General features: G+C 38.6%; 2 protein-coding genes across 4 annotated transcripts in view; one reads left to right on the top strand and one right to left on the bottom strand.

Moving 5' to 3' along the window:
- Positions 1-20,795, bottom strand: part of LOC127432784 (14-3-3 protein gamma-like) — a 678,408-nt gene that overhangs the window by 1,995 nt on the left and 655,618 nt on the right. The gene's annotated exons all lie outside the window — the stretch shown is intronic.
- Positions 16,082-20,795, top strand: part of LOC127432739 (V-type proton ATPase 116 kDa subunit a 2-like) — a 38,022-nt gene continuing 33,308 nt past the window's right edge. For 2 of the 3 annotated variants that reach the window (XM_051684128.1, XM_051684126.1), the window contains exons 1-3: positions 16,082-16,718; positions 18,618-18,696; positions 19,580-19,677. In XM_051684128.1, coding sequence (XP_051540088.1) covers positions 16,602-16,718; positions 18,618-18,696; positions 19,580-19,677 — 294 coding nt within the window. In that variant the 5' untranslated portion in view covers positions 16,082-16,601. The remainder of the gene's footprint in view (positions 16,719-18,617; positions 18,697-19,579; positions 19,678-20,795) is intronic. The other variant, XM_051684127.1, reaches the window with a different exon arrangement.

Here is a 20,795-nt window from a genome sequence, read left to right as displayed (position 1 = left end):
GTGGTACCACCCGGCTAATTTGAGGAAGTGCTGGACCTCTTTGATGTTTCTTGGCACAGGGTACGAACAGATGGCCTCAACTTTACTTGGGTCTGCAGAGATGCCTTTGAGTTTAACATCATGCCCCAGAAATGCAGTCTCCTGAAGGCAAAACTTGCTCTTTTTCAGGTTGATGGTTAGACCGGCTGTTTGCAACTTGTGAAGAACAGTCTGGAGGACGAGGAAGTGCTGGGCTATGGATGGGGAGTAGATGATTATATCATCAATGTAGACAAAGCATATGCTTACACGCAACTCTCCTAGAATGCTCTCCATTAGCCTTTGAAATGTCGCAGGGGCAGTTTTTTAAACCAAAGGGCATGACGTTAAACTGGTATAGCCCTGATGGAGTGATGAAGGCGGTCTTTGGCTTACTCTCTTGGTCCATGGTCACCTGCCAGTAGCCGCTGTTAAGGTCAATGGTAGAAAAGATGGCTGCTCCAGAAAGTGACTCAAGGATCTCCATGATGTTCGGGAGAGGGTAAGCATCACTCTAAGTAATGGCATTAACCTTTCGGTAGTCCAAACAAAATATGAGGCTTCCAGCTTTTTTTGGGACCAAGACGACAGGTGAAGCCCACCCAGAGTGTGATGGTTCCACAATGCCATCATTCGACATGTCCTCAAGCTGCTCTCTTACTACAGCTTGTTTGGCAGGGGTCATGCGGTATGGCCGTTGTTTGATGAGCACTTGGTGGGTGGTATAGATGTGGTGTTGGAGAACATCATTACGCTCTGGACGGAGAGTACAGACCTGAGGGTTTGTCTCCAGGATTTGGCGTAGCTGATGTTTTCCATCGGGCGATAAGTGGCCATCATTTACAGCAGTGTCAATTAGTGTTTCCATGCAGATTGGTGGTTGAGACATCAAAGTGGGTTTAGGGGGAGGAATGGATCTTAGTAGGGAGACACTGTTGGGACTTTTGGTTGCCATCTTTTTTTTCAGGTGTTGGGGACTGATGACAGGTACACTGGCATTGCCTGTCTTGAAAGGATGATCCTTGTTAGGAGAAGACTTAAAATTTTCCTGTCTGTCACATTGATCTGTAAGCCACTGAAAAATATAAAATCCAATCCCAGCACGACTGCATAGGTAAGGGCTTTGGAAGAGAGAACGGCAGCCTGTATGGTAAAAACTTTATTGTGGAGGGTGAGTGGTATGTTCATTCACCCTGTAGGAATTTCGGTTAATGCAGATGTACACAGTATGGATTAAAGTGTCGGGTACCTCCATCATTATGTAGTGAAATTTATAATGGAATTAGCCACGTTCAACAACCATTATAAGAAGGATAAATGACAAATATTTAGATTAATTGTCTGAATAAAATTCTCCACCATTAAAATAGTAATACAACGTCTCGTTGTATCCGCTCACAATTTCTATTGTAAGGAATTAGCTTTAATAAGGGAATTATGATTAATTCAGTTATTGGAGTAATATTATTCTCATGGCTTACTGAAAATAATATCACTCATATTTTCAGAATAGCTTCAGGGCCGGATCTTTGAAAAATCAAGTGACGAGATTATTTATCAAAATATACCACAGTCAAATTATCTTTGAATATAAACAAGACTTTATTGGTAATCTAAACATAAAACTGATCTAACACATACAAACATGAAACAGATTGGTGAGTAGTGTAACAGGTGAATGAAATGATCTGTACAGAGAAAATGAACTTTATGGAGTCTACAGACAATGCCTTGGAAACCATTCGATACTTCTTTGAGTCTAACTCGATTTGCAATGGGATTACCCGAAGTATTTAAATAATACACCAGTACTTTCAGCAAAGTCTGGAGAGGTACGTTGCATGTCGTTGCATTTCCTTGCGTTGCTTTGGTTCTTTGGCTGTGTCAGTAGAAAGTTCTTTGTCTGTTACGTCGATGGATGATGAGGTGGGGCTTTGAAGCGTGGCCTTCCGCATGGAAGACGTCATGTGTGTGAAACGTAGAGCAGAGAGTGAGAGGCTTCCTCGGGACTTCGTGTCCCAAGCTTCCTTGGACTCTACTTGGCTCGGAGGCTCAAGCCACGAGGGCAAGAATGCGGTTAGGCCTCATGTATTCAGATAGTAGACAAAGGCAGGCCTAACACAGTCATAAAACCTGACTGAGGCCCACACACTCCGTCATAAATCTTACTGATAAAAACCACGCCAAAATCAAACAAAGGTAGTCCAAAACAGACTACAAATCCCATGAAGCCTTGCTCACTAAAGGATCAAACTCTCAACTCCTATTTGATGAGGCACACAACAGAACACCCCTCAACCATGACGTCATCGGGAGTACAAATAACTCTGAGATCCTTCCGGGATTTGCTTCCAGCAACTTCGCTCACCGTGTGTAGACGCAGCTCATCGCTGCTTTCAGATGTAGCCTCGTGGCACAAGGAAGTAACATCCGACTTGAAACTGTGGCCATACAATCTCCATCTCGCTGGACGAGTTGAGATTACTCTGTGTTCCACCGAACACTCTAATGGATCCGAAGGAGACCGCCGAGCAATCTGCATCTTCATCCGTTTGCCTGCAGAAGTAAAGAGATACAAGATTTCTCTTCCATCTTCAATCAAGTCGACGTCGCTGATTTCTCGCCAGCCCGCCGAGAATCAGCAGCCGTACCGCCCGTCGACAGAGCAAGGAAACGGCCTCCCGTCATCACCCGAGCCTCGAGGAACCGAGTCGGAGTTAAAGGAAGGATGAACACATATTCGTCTGTGTCCTCATGCGATTCAAGTAAGAGGTTTATGTCTGGGCAGAGATAGATAATTATAGTGTGTTATTCTTGTGTATCAAGGTTATTGCTTGTACAGTTTACGGACCGCCGAGTCCGCTCAATGCTGCTAATAATACTCAAGGTATTACTTTAATGTACTGTTACCACAAATGAGATCTGCTGTGTTGTAGTCCAACCACATTGAACTGTTGTGTATTTCTGCCATCGTGGGTGAGATCGGCAAACTGAGTTTATCCATTAAAGAACCAAAGACCACGGGACGGTTAACGAGCTGTCCACCGCGTCTCTGAGTGTTAAACTAACAGCTGCTTTCTTTCCCACGATCGCAAAACCGGCTTTGGTGCCGCCACTTCACTCTCTCGTACTAACCACACACACACACACACACACGCGATCCCTCACAAACATTCTCTCACACACTTTTGGCTAATTAGATAACTTCGTGATAAAGCTCAGCTTTGTCCCTATGTTATCGTACAAGCAGAGACACGCGGTAAACGGGCAGACGCCATTGACTGGCTTCTCTCCGCCCACATTCGCAGCCATATTCTCTGGCCGGAAATCTCACGTGACGTACTCTCCACGAGAGTCACATCCACCATTTTGTGTGCGTCACTCCTTACACACACACACACACACACACACACACACACATTTACACACACACACCTTCCTCTCATGTGTTATAGGCTTATTTTGGTTACCATATCTAATCATGTCACTGTTTAGTTTGTAGTTGTAAGTCGGAAGTTTGTTGACTGCATTGTATTGATTATTAATTGATATTACTGCATAAATAAACTTTGTTATATTTCAGAGAGAAGTGTTTTGGTTTGTTTTGCATACGCCTGTGTCAAATGCTGACAAGGGATGTCAGTGCTCGGATTCAAGCCTTCATTGTTTTTTTCGAAGGTCGATATTTTTCGGATGTCGATTTTCCTAAGAGAACAATGTACTATTGAGACTGTTATACAATCTGGTTATTAGTCCCTGATTGCAGGGTGGTGCCCCCGCGATATTAATCCTTAATATTCTATTGATTTTAATAATGAATGATTATCTTTGATAATAATTAATATTCTATTTGATGATTATCTTTAATTGTTGATGTGAAGGATTAAAAGAGCTAACATTGATTCTCATCAATGTTCTATTGATTTTAATAATTCATAATTATCTTTGATAATTATTAATTATTGCTAATAACCAAACCCGCTCCTAAACATAGCACACTACATTTACTGGAGCCCCATATGAGGTTTTAATGAGTTAGATTCTATTATTTAATTTAAATATTAATTAATAACTAAAGAAATAATTATTAATTATTTCTGATAGTAACACTGATCTAAACAACCAGTAGAACCTACAATGCAGAGGAATGAGGATCAAGAGAGCCGAAGAAGACAGAAAGACTGAAGAGGAAAAAGACTCTCCTTGTGGGAAAGTTGAGCTGAAATTGGCCGCACCCCAAAGGTGTCCTGAGCCAATCAGAAGTGACTTTTCAGAGTCACATGGTCACTTTGTCTGTCCTTTTCAAAGTTGATTTACAGTTCTTTGTGTAAAGGGTTCTTGAAAATTCTCACTCGAAATAGTACATGTTGAACATTTATATCTTGGAAACAACTGAATATATCAAAAATTAATTAACATAAACATTCCTGAAATGCAGAAAGAATTTCAACGATAGAAAGCATGAGGTGTTTTATCCTGAATAGTTACCATTCTTAGTAAAAATGACATGAATAACACAAGATTAAAGATAATCATCGATTTGTCAGTTATAAGTGATTACAAAGCACCACACATATTTTAAAAGGTACATCAGGCTATAATCATTACTTTGTCAGTTATAAAAGTGATCACAGGTCATAAAGTCATTTTCAGAATGATCTAGGTATTGTGTACATTTTGGGTCCAAATGCATTATGTACATTTTATAGGGTTAACTCAGCAAAGTACTGTGACTTTGTGTGAAATGTTCCTGGATTAAGATGATATGTCCTAGTATTAGAATTGTGCAAACACAAGGGTCTTTAGCTCTGAGACTTGGAAATGAGTTTTAGCATGTGACAGGAAATGTCTCATTTTAAGTGTTCGTGTGTTACTAAATGAATGAAACAAAGGGACATCTTTTTTAGCTGCTGTTTGCAGAATACTGATCAGAGAGGATGTCTCACAAGGAAACCTGATTTAGCTTTGTGTGAAGTTCAGAAGGTCATGCTGAGTCTGCCCTATGTCACCATCCCATGGGTTGAGGGACCTCTCAGACCAATGGGCTTTTTTTGTTTTAATCATGCTGTTTCAGTCTCTATGACCATTTTATCATCCAAAGGCAGGCTGCCACTAGACTTCTTGGCACCTAGTCAAGCAGAATCTTTTATGACGTTGAGGAATTCCAGGATTAAATGTTGGGTTTTCTAGATTTAAGTCATACTGCATTGCAGTTGTTCGTTCTTCTGCACCGAAAATACTACAATCCTAATGGAATTTCAGCCTCACCACTGGCTAGATAGAGAGGACCATGTGACCTGGCGTGGAGATTGTCTTGTGAGGTGAGCTCCTTCCAAAGATTCTCAAGAAGGGTGTAACTTGCGCCTGTATCAATAATGGCCTTCCCTTGCAAGGCCCCAATACTGAGAGGTACAACTAATTTTCGAGGAACCACGACAGGATTATTAGAGGCTGCAGAGGCTGGTGTTTTCTTAAAAGTTGTTGGTGACTTGTGTGTGATTTTGGCAGACACTGAGTTTTTGGAAAGCTGACCAGCAGTCTTCGGAGGTTGGACATAATGTTCAAAATGGCGGAGGAGAAAGACTCTTGCGCACCACCTACCTCGAAATAGGGAGGAATACCCCCGCTTGGATGGCTATTTTTCCACTGAAAATAGGATGAATTTCACCAAAATGACATTATCTTCAGAAAGCTGACTAACAGACTACAGCATCATCAACAGTTGATCGCACATGCTCCATATCTCTCTCTCTCTCTCACATACACACACACACACATATACTTGTTTCTCCAATAACATGTTAGAAACAGCCCAAGCCATGATACTAGTAGTTCTAAAGTGAAGTTTTTGAGAGGCTTGGATACATTATTTGTTTTGAACTAGCAACAGCATATTCTGATCCGTGGCGTTAGAAAGTAGTTCCATGCACAAATGCATGTTTCAGTTTTTCCTAATTTTTTAAACATTTACTTGTTCATTGAACTGTTGTATATAAGCAAAATCACACTCGCAATCATGCTATATTGCCCTAAATCAGCACTGCTGTGATTGCCTATGGCACTCATTCTTTTGAATGTCCATGTACAAAAATAAAATATTTGATGCCATGAGTGTACCTTCATTTACTATTACTATTATTTTGAATGGCCATGGAAAATGAAGCAATGTGATAACAATTTTACCTGGTCGCAAAAAGTAGTCCTTTAATTTACCTGATGAACTTTCACCTTTTGCTGACCCTTTATGCTTCGCAGAGATAATGTGTGCTTCTAAATCACTTGCACCTTTATTAGCAACTGACACATAATTGCCAGCTTTACATGTCATACATTCTGCTTCCCACGGATCTCGACCTGGACGAAAGCATGGGAATTGTTTGTGCAAATCTTCTGTAATTTTGCACTTTCTTTTGGTCATTGTTTCCACTCAGCTGTCATTTGCTGCTACTGTCAAGCAACTGTTTGATGCCGATCACAGCAGCGCTTCGCGCGTTCGCGGAGAGATTGACAGGCAGGAATTTGGCCAATAGTTGCTGCAAGTGTCTTATAATTGACCAATTGGTGTGCGAGAAGGCAGGACTTACAAAGAGGGGTTAAAGCAATGCAAAAATGCATGCACACACAATGAAGTATTAGACCAGATGCATATCATAATGCAACTAAAGCCGAATCCTGGACATTTTCGTAAATTTAGAAATCCCTGCCGGACGCTTTTTTAAGGTCCGAAAAAGAGGACATGTCCGGGGAAAAAGAGGATGTATGGTCACCCTATAACTAGTAGCAACTAATAAACATGCATAAACATAAAACACATTAAAAAAATTTATGTCCTCGTATGGGGACAGTGGGAATAAGTTTGAAATTTTAAACAATAACAAGCTATAGAAAGTCCTTTTTTTTTTTTTTATCAAATTGTTTATTATGTTTCCAGGAGTGTTGGTTATTCATGTTTTTGAGACATCACAGACATTACAGCTGATTTTCTGCAAAGCTGCTTTGGAACAATGTGTATTGGAAAAAAGCACAAATAAACATTATTTGACTTGATTTGACTTTTATGTTACTAGATTTATTTTCTACTTTGGCAACAAAATCTCAATGTTCTATCTTTGCACTGTCAAACAAACAAGCAATAGCCAGTGCTGAAGCATTTTACCAATCAGAAATTAGCATAATACATTCTGATAGTAATGACCAGCATCATCCAATCACTGCCAAACATGTTAAAATAAAATTTAGCATAATAAATTTTGAATCAATGCACTGATTATCATTGTCCCATGTCTGCCAAACATGTTGAGTGGTTCAAACATCTGCAGCCTAAAACTGAACTTTTGGTTGGATTTTAGAAATGAATCCACTTATCTGCATAAATAGCTATAGGATGCTCCCTTGCTCCCTATTTAGTGAATGACTTAATCTCCAGTGTTCTGTCTATCTGCACTGGTCTCAGAACAGTTTGAAATGGACCTTATTTTCATCCTAACTCCATATAAAGCATCTGAAAGCCACATTTTTCAGCTTTTGGATAAACCCATTGATTCTCAGTGTGATAATGTACAGTGAATATAGGATTTCTAAGGATAAATAGTGCTTAAGTACACATTAGTGTACATTGTGTTTAGCAGCTTGGCGTTTCGCGATAAATCGCTCAGATTTTAAAAATGGCATATCAGATGAAACTACAGACTCTAATCTTTTGACTCAAACAGGTTTCAGTGTAAAAACGTAAGTAGGCCTCTTACCAGATAAAGTTTTATTGGTGTTTCTCTCAAAGACATACTCCGTTGTGATCGGCACCATGCTATTTTGTCACATGACTCCGTGCATCAAAAGTTTAGCCCTTTACTGACAGCCCAGAGTGTTCTGAACTGAGATCAGTCAGTTTAAATCAAATCAAATCATGAATAGCGTATAGCAAAAACAAAACACAGTGTCTATATATAATGTATATAGAGTACATATATACTGTGTGTATGTGTATATATACAGTGCATTCAGAAAGTATTCAGACCCCTTCATTTTTTTCACTTTTTGTTATGTTGCAGCATTATGCTAAAATGCCTTAAATTATATTTTTTCACATCAATCTACACTCCATACCCCATAATGACAAAGCAAAAAGCAGATTTTTTTGATAACTTTGCAAATGTATTAAAAAGAAAAAAACTGAAATATCACATTGACATAAGTATTCAGACCCTTTGCTATGACACTTGAAATTTAGCTCAGGTGTATCCCATTTCTCTGGATCATCTTTGAGATGTTTTACACTTTGATTGGAGTCCACCTATGGCAAATTCAATTGATTGGACATGATTTGGAAAGGCACACACCTGTCTATATGAGGTCTCGCAGCTGAAAATGCATATCAGAGCAAAAAACCAAGCCATGGGGTCAAAGGAACTGCCTGCAGAGCTCAGAGACAGGATTATGTCGAGGCATAGATCTGGGGAAGGCAAAAAAAAAAAAAAAAAAAAACTGGCTGCATTGAAGGTTCCCAAGAGCACAGTGGCCTCCATAATTCTTAAATGGAAGAAGTTTGGAACAACCACGACTCTTCCTAGAGCTGGCCGCCCGGCCAAACTGAGCAATCGGGGGGAGAAGGGCCTTGGTAAGAGAGGTGACCAAGAACCCAGTGGTCAATCTGGTTGAGCTCCGGAGATCATGTGTGGAGATGGGAGAAACTTGCAGAAAGACGACCATCACTGCAACACTCCACCAATCTGGGCTTTATGGCAGAGTGGCCAGACGGAAGCCTCTCCTCAGTGCAAGACACAAAAAAGCACCTAAAGGACTCTCAGACTGTGGGAAACAAGATTATCTGGTCTGATGAAACAAAGATTGAACTGTTTGGCCTCAATTCCAAGCGTCATGTCTGGAGGAAACCAGGCACCTCTCATCACCTGCGCAACACCATCCCAACAGTGTAGCATGGTGGTGGTAGCATCATGCTGTGGGGGTGTTTTTCAGCAGCAGGGACTGCGGGACCATTGATCTGTGGTGTCGAAGGCAGCACTAAGATCTAAAAGCACTAAAAGAGAAATGCAGCCGTGATCAGATGATAAGAGCAAGTCATTCGTAACTCTGATAAGTGCAGACTCTGTACTGTGATGGGGCCTAAATCCTGACTGAAATTGTTAATATATACTATATACTATATAACATAGTTGGGAGGACACAACCTTTTCTAGTATTTTCGACATAAACGTGAGATCTTAAATTTAAGTCTATAATTAGCCAATTCTCCAGGATCAAGCTGTGGCTTCTTAATAAGCATTTTATAACTGCCATTTTAAAGTTTCTTGGGACATATCAGTGAGGAGTTAATAATATTAAGAAGAGGTTCTAAGATTACAGGGAATACCTCTTTTAAGAGCTATGTTGGTATTGGATCTAACATCCATGTTGTGGCTTTTGATGTTTCAATAAGTTTTGTTAGCTCTTCATGACCTATGACAGTGAAGGATTGAAGTTGCTCATGTGGAAAATTATGAGACACTGTTTTCTGAGGTACTGTGACAGACGATTGCATAATTCCAATTTTATTTCTTATGATTTCAGTTTTATCAGTAAAGAAATTTATGAAGTCATTACTATTGTACTGCAACGGAATATCTGGTTCAGTCGAGGCTTTATTCCTAACCAATTTTGCTATAGTACTGAATAAACACCTAGGATTGTTGTGGTTATTTTCTATGAGTTTGCTAAAATATGCTGACCTGGCAGCTTTTAGTGCCTGTCTGTAGCTACAGACACTATCCTTTCATGCACTACGGAATACCTCTAATTTTGTATTCTTCCACTTGTGCTCCATTTTCCGAGCTGCTCTCTTGAGAGCATGAGTTTGATCATTGTATCATGGTGTGGGGCTTCAAGAGTGCTAGAGAAGACTATTTATATTTTTTGTTATTAGCCTACATCAAGTTCCTCTAGACTTTTTGGCTTACTGAGTATATGAGATAAACCTGGAAGATTATTAGTGAAGCTGTCTTTAGTGGTCGAAAGAATAGTTCTACCTGAATGATAGCGTGGTGTAGATTGAGTAACATTAGTTGATCGCAGCATACAAGAGACGGGGTAATGATCTGAGATGTCATCGCTCTGCGGCAGAATTTCTATAGTATCAACATCAACTCCATATGACAGAATTAAATCTAGCGTATGATTATGGCGATGAGTTGATCCTGTCACATTTTGTCTGACTCCAAGAGAGTTGAGAATATCGATAAATGCTAATCCCAATGTATCATTTTCATTATCTATGTGAATGTTGAACTCACCAACTCTATCAACAATAATTACTAAATCTGATAGAAAATTGGCAAATTCACCATGGAAATCAGAATACGGCCCAGGTGATCTACAGTTTATACTGTAGCAAGGGTGAAAGATGACAGAGATTTTTATTTGTATCTAATGGTGTCACATTAAGCATTATTAGTTCAAAAGACTTAAACTTATATCCTGTCCTCTGAGTAACACCAAAAATGATTTAGTGAGGGGTTTGTGTTTGGTAGTTTAGGGAACAGACACAGTGTATGTGATATATAGGTGATTCATTCTCTGTGTTGTATTTTATGTGGCCTGTGTGGCATCTCAAGGCAGCTAGCAGATGTTCAGATTAGCCAGTTTGTCTGCTTCCTGACCTGGGCCCCAGTTAGTCAAATACTATCACTATTAGGACTATGAGCCAAATTACTAGAGAGGAGAGCGGCACCTTCCCTGGAGAGATTGAGTCCGTCTCTCTTTAGCAGGTCAGGTCTACCCAAAAAACTCTTCCAATTGTCTGTAAATCCTATGCTATTCTCCGGACACCACTCAGACATCCAGCCATTCAGTGACACTAATCTACTATAAACCTCATCACCACGATGAGCAGGGAGGGGGCCAGAGCATATTACAGTGTCTGACATAGTTTTTGAAAGTTCACACACCTCTTTAACATTATCTCTAGTGATCTCCGACTGACGAAGCCGGACATCGTTAGTGCCGACATGAATAACAATTTTATCACTGAGTGGGGAGAATCGATTGGAGACCCTAACAGGAATGGGAGAGTGGTGTCGCTTTGCTGAGCGAGTATGCCACTGAGACGTGTTGCTCCCTGTTCAACCCGCATCCAAAACAGTATTTACCGGCTTCTCTTTCTCACTGACCTCCACTAGCGTTCAGATGTGTGTCTCTATTTCATTAACCTTCTCTGTCAGCCTGACTAATTCCTTACATTTATCACATGTAAATCCCTCAATGCTGACGAAAGAATCTATAGTAAACATGTGGCACGTAAAGAGGAGGAGACGCGGCAGGGGAGGAAGAGGCATTACGAGGAACGTTGTGCTGCCACATTTCAGAGCTCCTCGAGCAAGGCACCTGAAGGACTGCTGGGATATAATGACATCCCGTGGCCAGCTCCTTGTGGTTCACTGGAGGAAATGCTGGCTGTTATGTTGCACGCCGCTGACCGATCTGATGTTGGCACTTTTCAGAAGGTGCTCTGCCGGCAGCAGGCCCTCTGGCACCCGGACAAGTTTGCCCAGCACTGTGGAGGCCGTCAGAATATCCTGGACACATTCACTGCTCTCTCACAGGAGCTGAACAGACTCGCACAAAGCCTCAGATGACATAGACTTCACCGGTCTGAGCACTGATTTGTGTTTGAATCAGTCTTCTTTCTCTAGCTAATGTGTGTGATTAACATTACTTGTTTCAAATAAAAAGCAAAAGAAAAGTGGAAATTGTGTCTCAATTTAATTTGGTTCTGTGATAGTTGCTTTGCCAACTTGGTGTAAAAGTGGCAAAAGAGGGATATTTTCTGCAAAAATTCGCTACATGAATTTTTTTCCATTTATGAGGGCAAATGTTTTCTATCATATAACTGGAAATAATGAGAAATACATCAATTCAAGGGCTAAAAACTAAATATTTTTCATTTTGGTTCGTTCTGAGCAAAAACTGCATTTTTTTGTTCCAGTTCAGAAGTTCCGCAGCCTACTTTCCAAATGTTGCTGGTTAGATTAAAATAAAAGAACGAGGGGCCTGGGTAGCTCAACGAGTATTGACGCTGACTACCACCCCTGGAGTTCACGAGTTTGAAAGTGACTCCAGACAGGTCTCCTAAGCAACCAAATTGGCCCAGTTGCTAGGGAGGGTAGAGTCACATGGTGTAACCTCCTCTGGTCGCTATAATGTGGTTTGCTTACGGTGGGGCGCGTGGTGAGTTGTGCGTGGCTGTCGCGGTGAATGGCGTGAAGCCTCCACGTGCACTGTTTCTGCGGTAATGAGTTCAACAAGCCAGGCAACTGAGATTCTTCCTCCGGATTGAGGCGAGTCACTACGCCACCACGAGGATTTAAAGTGCATTGGGAATTGGGCATTCCAAATTGGGGAGAAAAAGGGGAGAAAATAAAAGAACGGTTAATAACGTTCTTTTTAAAATGACAGTACTCTGCGCTAAGGGGTGGGTGAAATACCAATTGTAGTGTTGCCAGATCTCGCAAGAGAAACAAGCAACATGGTCTGGAAAAACAAGCCCAAAAATAAGCAATTAAATTTTTCCTGTGTGGTGGATTTATCAGTGTAGAAATTATGACAAGCACACACAGTTAGTTAACAGTTAAGTATAATTTTAATTACAGATCTGCTTCTCAGTCAAAACCCAGCAGCGTCAAGTCTGTATTGGTGCATCATATCTAACAATAATTCAGTGAAGACTTAAAAACAACTAAGAAATGCAGGCCTACTTTTTACCTCTAATAATGTTTATATGTAGTGATTATACATAGTTGTTAAAAAGGTCTTTATTCACAGAATGCGACATCCACAGTGGGCAATTAGGCAAAGAAATGTGTGATGCAGCAGTTTCATTCAGGATCAAAGCACATGTTTAATTTTTTGGGCAACATGAAGTGGTGTAGTTCCAAAAATTTACTGTGACACGTAAATTTCATGAGACCATGCTGGATAAACCCTTTGGCCTTTGGATTCATGAAAAAAGTTATCGGAATGAAATTAACTGGTTTAACCGGCTAAAAGCATTTAAAAGAACGTTTTTACTCTGGAACAATTGAAAATCACTTTGTACCCGTTTTCGTTTACATTCTGCAAAATATTTTGTTTGTTTTCAGTTTTCGTTCTTTGAACTGTTTTTTTTTTTTTTTTTTTTTGTCCGTGCTTCAGTTTAACACATTTATTTTCTGAGTAATTATATATTATGCTTTATGCAATAATATGTATTCCTAGGCCTAGAATAGAGAATTTTAATAAATGGATGTCACAAATAAATCACAGGAATTCATTACGAGGGTATTTTTGCCCATACATTTTGAATTTTGGAGGTATTTTTGTACCTTTAGATGGCCCTTGTTAATTTTTGACCGTTATTGTCAGATATTTGTTATATTCTAAATGTATTTTTGGAAAATGATGCATGACCAGTAAATCAGAATTGTCATGGCCTAAGAATATTTATATTCTGTATATTTACAGAAAGAATTTGAAATATTAATCAAGACAAATACTAATCTTAATAAAAAAATAAAAAATAAAAATAAAAATCTCTTGATTGGTATAAATAAAATTTAGTAATGCTCTGGATTTAACCATTTTTTTAAATTAGGGATTCCCAATATTTTCGGTCAGATGAACTCCTGTGGTCTAAATAATTTACTTGAAGTAACCCCAAAGATTTTAAGTCAAATTAACAGATTTTATGTAACCTTTTAATAAATATTATACATTTAACAAAATGTTTGCATGTTCCCTTGTAAAATAGTAAAATTATAAATATTTACTGTACATTTTTAATTTGGCATTGACATCTGTTTCACAATCTTATGAAAATCCTGCAGTTCTATCATGAAGCCCTTGGGTTTGCAAACCCCCATTGGGAAAGACTGTCCTAGATGAAAGTGCAGGGCTGGGACATATTTCATGCCAATACTGCTGCAACATTTATATTATAGGGCATTTTTTAGCTTATGAATATAGAACAACAACAACAACAAAACAAAAAAAAAACACTGTCTTTCTTAGCTACTACAGTAGCTTCAAGATGATTGTTTATTGACCAAGCTTCAACATCTGGCTGCAAATAAGACACATGGCTACAGGGTTAAAGTAAGCAAACATGTTTGCTAAGTGCATCTGTAAATGCGAATATAATCTGATAATATTTTCATTTAAATTTCCTCTTTGCTTCATGTGGTCTGTATGGTCCCTTCAGAGTATCTGCAAAAATATTGCTTTTGTCTTAAGTATTGACAGAAACATTTTCCTATGAAAATAAATGGCAACTGTTAGTAGAACATAAGAAATAGCAAACAATTTATGATATACTACATGGTGCAAATGTGTACAAAATACAAAGGGCCAGTGAAATTGTTTCACTGTCACATCAGGACCATTACAATCTCTTTGTATCTTCTGTCACTTGTTTCATTGTAAATAATAATTTGCATTTAACTGTTATATAATAACAACTTTTATCAAAATGTGTTTGACCCTAGATATGTTCATGTTTTCAGACATTTTAACAAGGGACAGGCAGATGGCCTGCCCCTGGTCTGAAAGAATATGGCTCAGAATATATTAAAAGATGTGGTGGTTGCCAGATTTTGTGAAAACATCTACTCAGTCATGGTTGGTTAAACAATTAAGAAATTAGAAGATGTGTGTGCTTATACACGATTTTAAATATAGTATCCATAAAAATAAAAAAACATTTATATACATATTCTAATTAAATCTAACTGTATAAGTTAATCTTTAAATAAGTTATAAGGCTACACATAGCCTTACTAATGCATTCTTATTATTTAAACAAATGGTATTTTGCTATTATTTTATAATTAATTTTAATCATTATAATTGTATTTACTATATAGCTACCCTAAGGCCAAAGTAGCCTATAATTTGGTTTTCCGCGTGCTGCTGCTACATCTCGCACCAAGTGCACATAACACAAATTTAGTCATCAGCACTGTGTGCATCATCAGCACATGCACACCTGGCGTTGATAATGCGTATCACTAAGCAGTCGTAGTGCATATGCGTCGAGTGCATCCATATATATATATATATATATATATATATATATATATATATATATATATATAAAGAGGATACTTTTACTAGAGCACTTGACTTGCACAGGACTGAATGGCACATGGAGCAACGAATCTTTTTTAGCCTTCAGCACATTGCAGACTGTCAAATGTGAAAGATGTTGAGGATGTGTGCCATTGTTTTCAAAATGATCAGTCTTCTGCCATGATTGTATTATATATATGGGGTTTGGGGTTTCTTGCCACAGTTGCCTTTTTCTCCCAATTTGGAATGCCCAGTTCCCACTACTTTAGTAGGTCCTTGTGGTGACATGGTTATTCACCTCAATCCGGGTGGCAGAGAACAAGTCTCAGTTGCCTCCGCTTCTGAGACAGTCAGTCCACGCATCTTATCATGTGGCTTATTGTGCATGACACCGTGGAGACTCCCAGCATGTAGAGACTCATGCTACTCTCCGCGATCCATGCACAATTTACCATGTGCCCCATAGAGAGCGAGAACCACTAATCGTGGCCACGAGGAGGTAACCCCATGTGACTCTACCCTCCCTAGCAATCAGGCCAATTTGGATGCTTAGGAGACCTGGCTGGAGTCACTCAGCACGCCCTGGATTTGAACTCGCAACTCCATGGTTGATAGTCAGCGTCAATACTCGCTAGGCTACAAAGGCCCCCTCCACAGTTGTCTTCTAATTTTTAAGACATGATTTTCAATGACGTTTTGCAAAGAAAATGCTCAACGAGGACTTTAAGACATTACAGCATCATGTTCTGTAAAGCTACTTTGAAACTATGTGTTTTGTGAAAAGCACTATGCAAATAAAACATATTTGACTTGATATACAACTTATAATCGACCTTTTCTAAATCAATAATTCTTTTACACAAGACGATTCAAATATTTGTTTTTCGAAGTTTGGAATCTGTATTTTTAAAATCGAAGAGGGGGTGTTTGCAGGCAAAGTATCTGGCAACCCATGAGCACAATCTGTAACGCCGGCTAGGTTTGTGTTGCACGGGACTCCGTTTTTTATTGTGCTATTTATTTAAGCGGTAATCCTTGCATTAAAATGTTTTACGACCGGATAGTGTTGCAAAATTGTCAACGTCCCTCCTGTAGGCTTTAATCGCTAATGCTATTTCTGTCGTTTCAATGGCAAGACAGCGATTAAAGGTACAGACGCCTATCGATTATTATTGTCCAGCCAGCTAGGTAAGACACTTTATGAATATTGCATTTGCAATGCGTTTGCATACTGTTTAATACGCTCTGATATGATCGCAATGTTGCTAAACTGATTTATAGGTTAATAATATTCGCAACAATTAATCCCATCTCGGCTCAATCGGACAATAATAAAATCGCATGTCGTGCGAATCGGCTCAGTCAAATGCACTGGTATTGAATGCAATTTGTGGTGAAAACTTGATCGCGGCAGGTTGTCGTGGTGTATCAAAGTGAATCGGAAAGGCCAGAGCGGATTGAACGATCAAGGTGGCTAAAACTGGAGAGATAAGATGGGCTCGGACTTTCGGAGTGAGGAGATGTGCTTGGCGCAGCTGTTCCTGCAGTCTGGTTCGGCGTACGACTGCATCAGCGAACTGGGAGAAATGGGACTGGTCGAATTTCGAGATGTAAGTTCGGACTCAGTGGCTGTTTCAACCTATTGAGCTACCTAGTCAAACAACATATCTGGGGCATCATAGGTGCGTTCCGAGTCAATAGACTCAGCAGTGCTGCACACACCTGTGTATACGTATACATATGCTGTGTAGGTAGACGACTCACGCAGGTTTTAAGAGACAATCTGTATTCTCACAACATACTGAAAGGGCAATAACTATGCTCTTTAACTCACAATACATATTCATTTGCTGCATGTGAAGTGTCACTTATGTGTGAAGCCAATTTTGAGAAATACTTTGAAGTGTATGTTTGAGTGTGCAGATATTGGCCTTGTCAGATAGAGCTGCAAATGTGTGTGTCAGCCAGGTTAATGTTCTGTTTAAAGCGGATGAGTTTGATCAATTACTTGCTAAAAAATCTGGTTAAAAGCCTGTGTTTTCTGTTTTGCCTGAGGCACACATTAACCCCTTAATGTAGGCCTTGTTGTCAGTAATGTCACAATACAGAGGAAGAAGCTACAGAATCAGTAGTCATAAAGGAAATCCCTGAAATGTTCATGATGTATAAAATCTTTAAATACCCCGTGAAATCAACGTTTTTAGCGGATAATGTGATATTTAGCATATACAATTTGTAAAAATGGCCAAATAAAAAAACATGTAGCTCCAAAGTGTATATTTGTGTATAAATGTGTATAAGTGTAGGCTACAAATGCATATATACTGTATATATGTCTTTCTCTTTCCGGTAAACAGAACAAAAATATTGATGACTCATCATGCACTCAGGGACCTATCCAAATGTTTGTCCAATCAAATGCTCTCTAGACTGAGAATGAACAGCAATAGCAAGCTGAAAATGTATGGTTCACAACAGTGGAAACTAAAGGCTATTGACTTTTAAAGGGGGAAACATAAAATTCTCATCATTTACTCACCCTCATGCTATCCCAGATGTGCATGACTTTCTTCTGCAGATCACAAATGAAGATTTTTAGAAGAATATTTCAGCTCTGTAGGTCCATACAATGCAAGTGAATGGTGGCCAAAACTTTGAAGCTCCAAAAGTATATAAAGGTTGCATAAAAGTAGTCCATATGACTCCAGTGGTTAATCCATGTCTTCAGAAGCAAGATGATAGGTGTGGGTAAAAAACAGATCCATATTTACGTTTTTTCACAGCAAATCACTGTAAATAAAATATTTTTTGGCGATTTGTATTCTTCATGCATATCACATCCTACTGAACAGGAAGGAGAATTTGTAGTAAAAAGGACTTAAATATTGATTGAATTCTCACCCACACCTATCATATCGCATCAGAAGACATGGATTTAACCACTGGAGTATGGATTGTGCTTTTTGGAGCTTCAAAGTTCTGGTCGCCATTCACTTGCATTGTATGGACCTATAGAGCTGAGATATTCTTCTAAAAATCTTTATTTGTGTTCTGGAGAAGAAAGTCATACACATCTGGAATGGCATGAGGGTTTAATTTTTTGGTGAACTATTCCTTTAAAAGGGCCTATGATATATCCCGCCCCAACTTCCTGTTTCAATAGGAAATACATCAACAAAGGCAAAATGTGCACCCATCAATCAGTTTTCTGGGGCTTTTAAAGAGGATATCTTCTGTCATCATTTACTCACCCTCATGTTGCTTCAAACCAGACTTTCTTCAATGGACACATACTGTAAAAAGATGTCAGTATTCTCCTCTTGTGTTCCAAAGAAGAAAGTCATATGGGTTTGAAATTAAATTAAGGTGAATACATTTCAGAATTTTCATTTTGAAGTGAACTATCCCTGTAAGAACATAGTCACAACTTACTCGTGGTTGCTTTTAGTTTGTTATATGTTTATGTCCCAAAGTTATGAAATAAATCACAATCTGATGACTTGTTCCAGCTTAACCCCAGTGTCAGCTCGTTCCAGCGTCGCTTCGTCAGTGAGATCAAGAGATGTGAGGAAATGGAGAGGATTCTGGGTAAGGATTCTTGATTGAAAGCACTCTGTACATTTTAGATGAAGTCTCCACCTATCTTACTGAAGATCTTTGAACAGAAACACCAAAATCCTGTCTGCCACTGCACTAAGTACTACTACTTTTCTATATTTAGTATATTTGAGCTTTTATGGTACAATCAGGCTCAAAAGTTCATTTGTGAAAATACTAAATTTACATTTTTACAATTGAATATAGTTTCTTTTCATTATAGGTCAATTTGTTTTTTATCAGGATAATGGATTTGTAAAAGGGTAATGGGAAAATGTACTTGAATTTTCGAGTTTCTTAGTATTTGGAATGTTGACATCGATTCGACAAGTTTGCTTTAAAGAGTGTCTTATGTGCTTAAATGCAAGCAAGGAAATCTGACCTTTTGTACAGGAGTAAACATGGCCAGTGTCACAGATTTTATTTAGTGACTTAAATAGTGCAGAATCCTAAATATCTTTTAATTTAAATGATAATGATTAATTGTTTAAATTTTTTCAAAATCCTAAAACCTTCTGTGTATAACCAGGTTTTAATTGTGCTGTATATTGCAAAGACCATAATTTTATAATTAAGATACAAAAGCATAGCAATGTGGATGTTACGATAACAGAACAAACAGACAGGCAAAGAACAAGAATATGCCCTCTGCTTCTGGGTTGAAGGCTATTTTTGTATGTTAGAACAGGCTTTGGTCTGAATTTAGCTCTTTAGATGTGATGCATTTTGCTCTTTTGTTTTGCTCCTCTGAAAAACCTGTTAATGTTTATGTGTGTGTATCTCACAACAGCATGTGATCAATCTTTTTTTTTTTTTTTTTTTTGCATTTTTTTTTTGCATTTTATGTTTTAATCTTTCTTTCCATTACTTATAGGGTATCTGCTGAGGGAAATTAAGAAGGCTAATATTGCAGTGCCAGAACCTGAAATCCTTCCTGTTGCCCCTGCACCCAAAAATGTCTTGGAGATCATGGTAGGTGTTGAGATATGCTGACTATTGACTGTATTAGTGGACATGGTAATTGTGCCAGGCAGTCTTTTTCTAGTTAATAGTCTGGGGTCTGAATTCTGTTCAACCAGAAAAAAAATATGTGAATAAAACACAAAAACAAATAGGGGTGCTTGCAAAGGCACTGTTGCTCATACTATATCTACTCTGTATATACACTCACCTACCAGTTTATTAAGTACACATGTACACCTACTTATTCATGCGATTATCTAATCAGCCAATTGTGTGGCAGCAGTGCAATGCATAAAATTAGGCAGATACAGGTCAGGAGGTTCAGGCACCATTCTGAGTAAAGTCTATATACTGTTGTGTGTGAAAATCCCAGAAAATCAGCAGTTACAGAAATACTCAAACCAGCCCGTCTGGCACCAACAATCATGCCACAGTCGAAATCACTGAGATCAAATTTTTTCCCCCATGATGGTTGATATGAACATTAACTGAAGCTCCTGACCTGTATATGCATGATTTTAGGCATTGCATTGCTGCCACATGATTGGCTTATTAATCAGATGAATAAGTAGGTGTACAGGTGTACCTAATAAAGTGGTCTGTGAGTGTAAATATGTGTATATGTGTATGTATATGTATATATATACACACATAGATACATATCTATCTATACATATACATATACACATAGATACATATCTATCTATCTATACTATATATATATATATATATATATATATATATATATATATATATATATATATATATATGCAATTGCTTTTCTAAGCGATCTGACTTCCAGTTTTTCATCTGCCGGACATTGAAACAATCCCGTGCTATATCCAAGGACCTGGATATTATGGAGACTTGGAGATGGGCTCTTTTGACTTGTTTTAGGGAGTTTTAAAATTCCACACCTTGAAAAGATATGGAAATTAAACATATCTTAATAGTCATGGAAATATATGTTAGTTCCATTAGTTCTACTCTGGTCTAAAATTTTTAATTGGGTAAATATTGCTTATGCACAAAGAAAAACCTGCTCGATATCCATGTCTGAATTGTGAACAAATCATTCTTTTGAGTAATGTTTTGTCAAAGAATTGGTTGAACCGGTTCACAAATTT

The sequence above is a fragment of the Myxocyprinus asiaticus genome, chromosome 42 (assembly GCF_019703515.2).
Source record: "Myxocyprinus asiaticus isolate MX2 ecotype Aquarium Trade chromosome 42, UBuf_Myxa_2, whole genome shotgun sequence".
NCBI lineage: Eukaryota > Metazoa > Chordata > Actinopteri > Cypriniformes > Catostomidae > Myxocyprinus > Myxocyprinus asiaticus.
The sequence above is the reverse complement of the archived record's forward strand: the minus strand, read 5'-3'. Positions and strand labels throughout refer to the sequence as shown.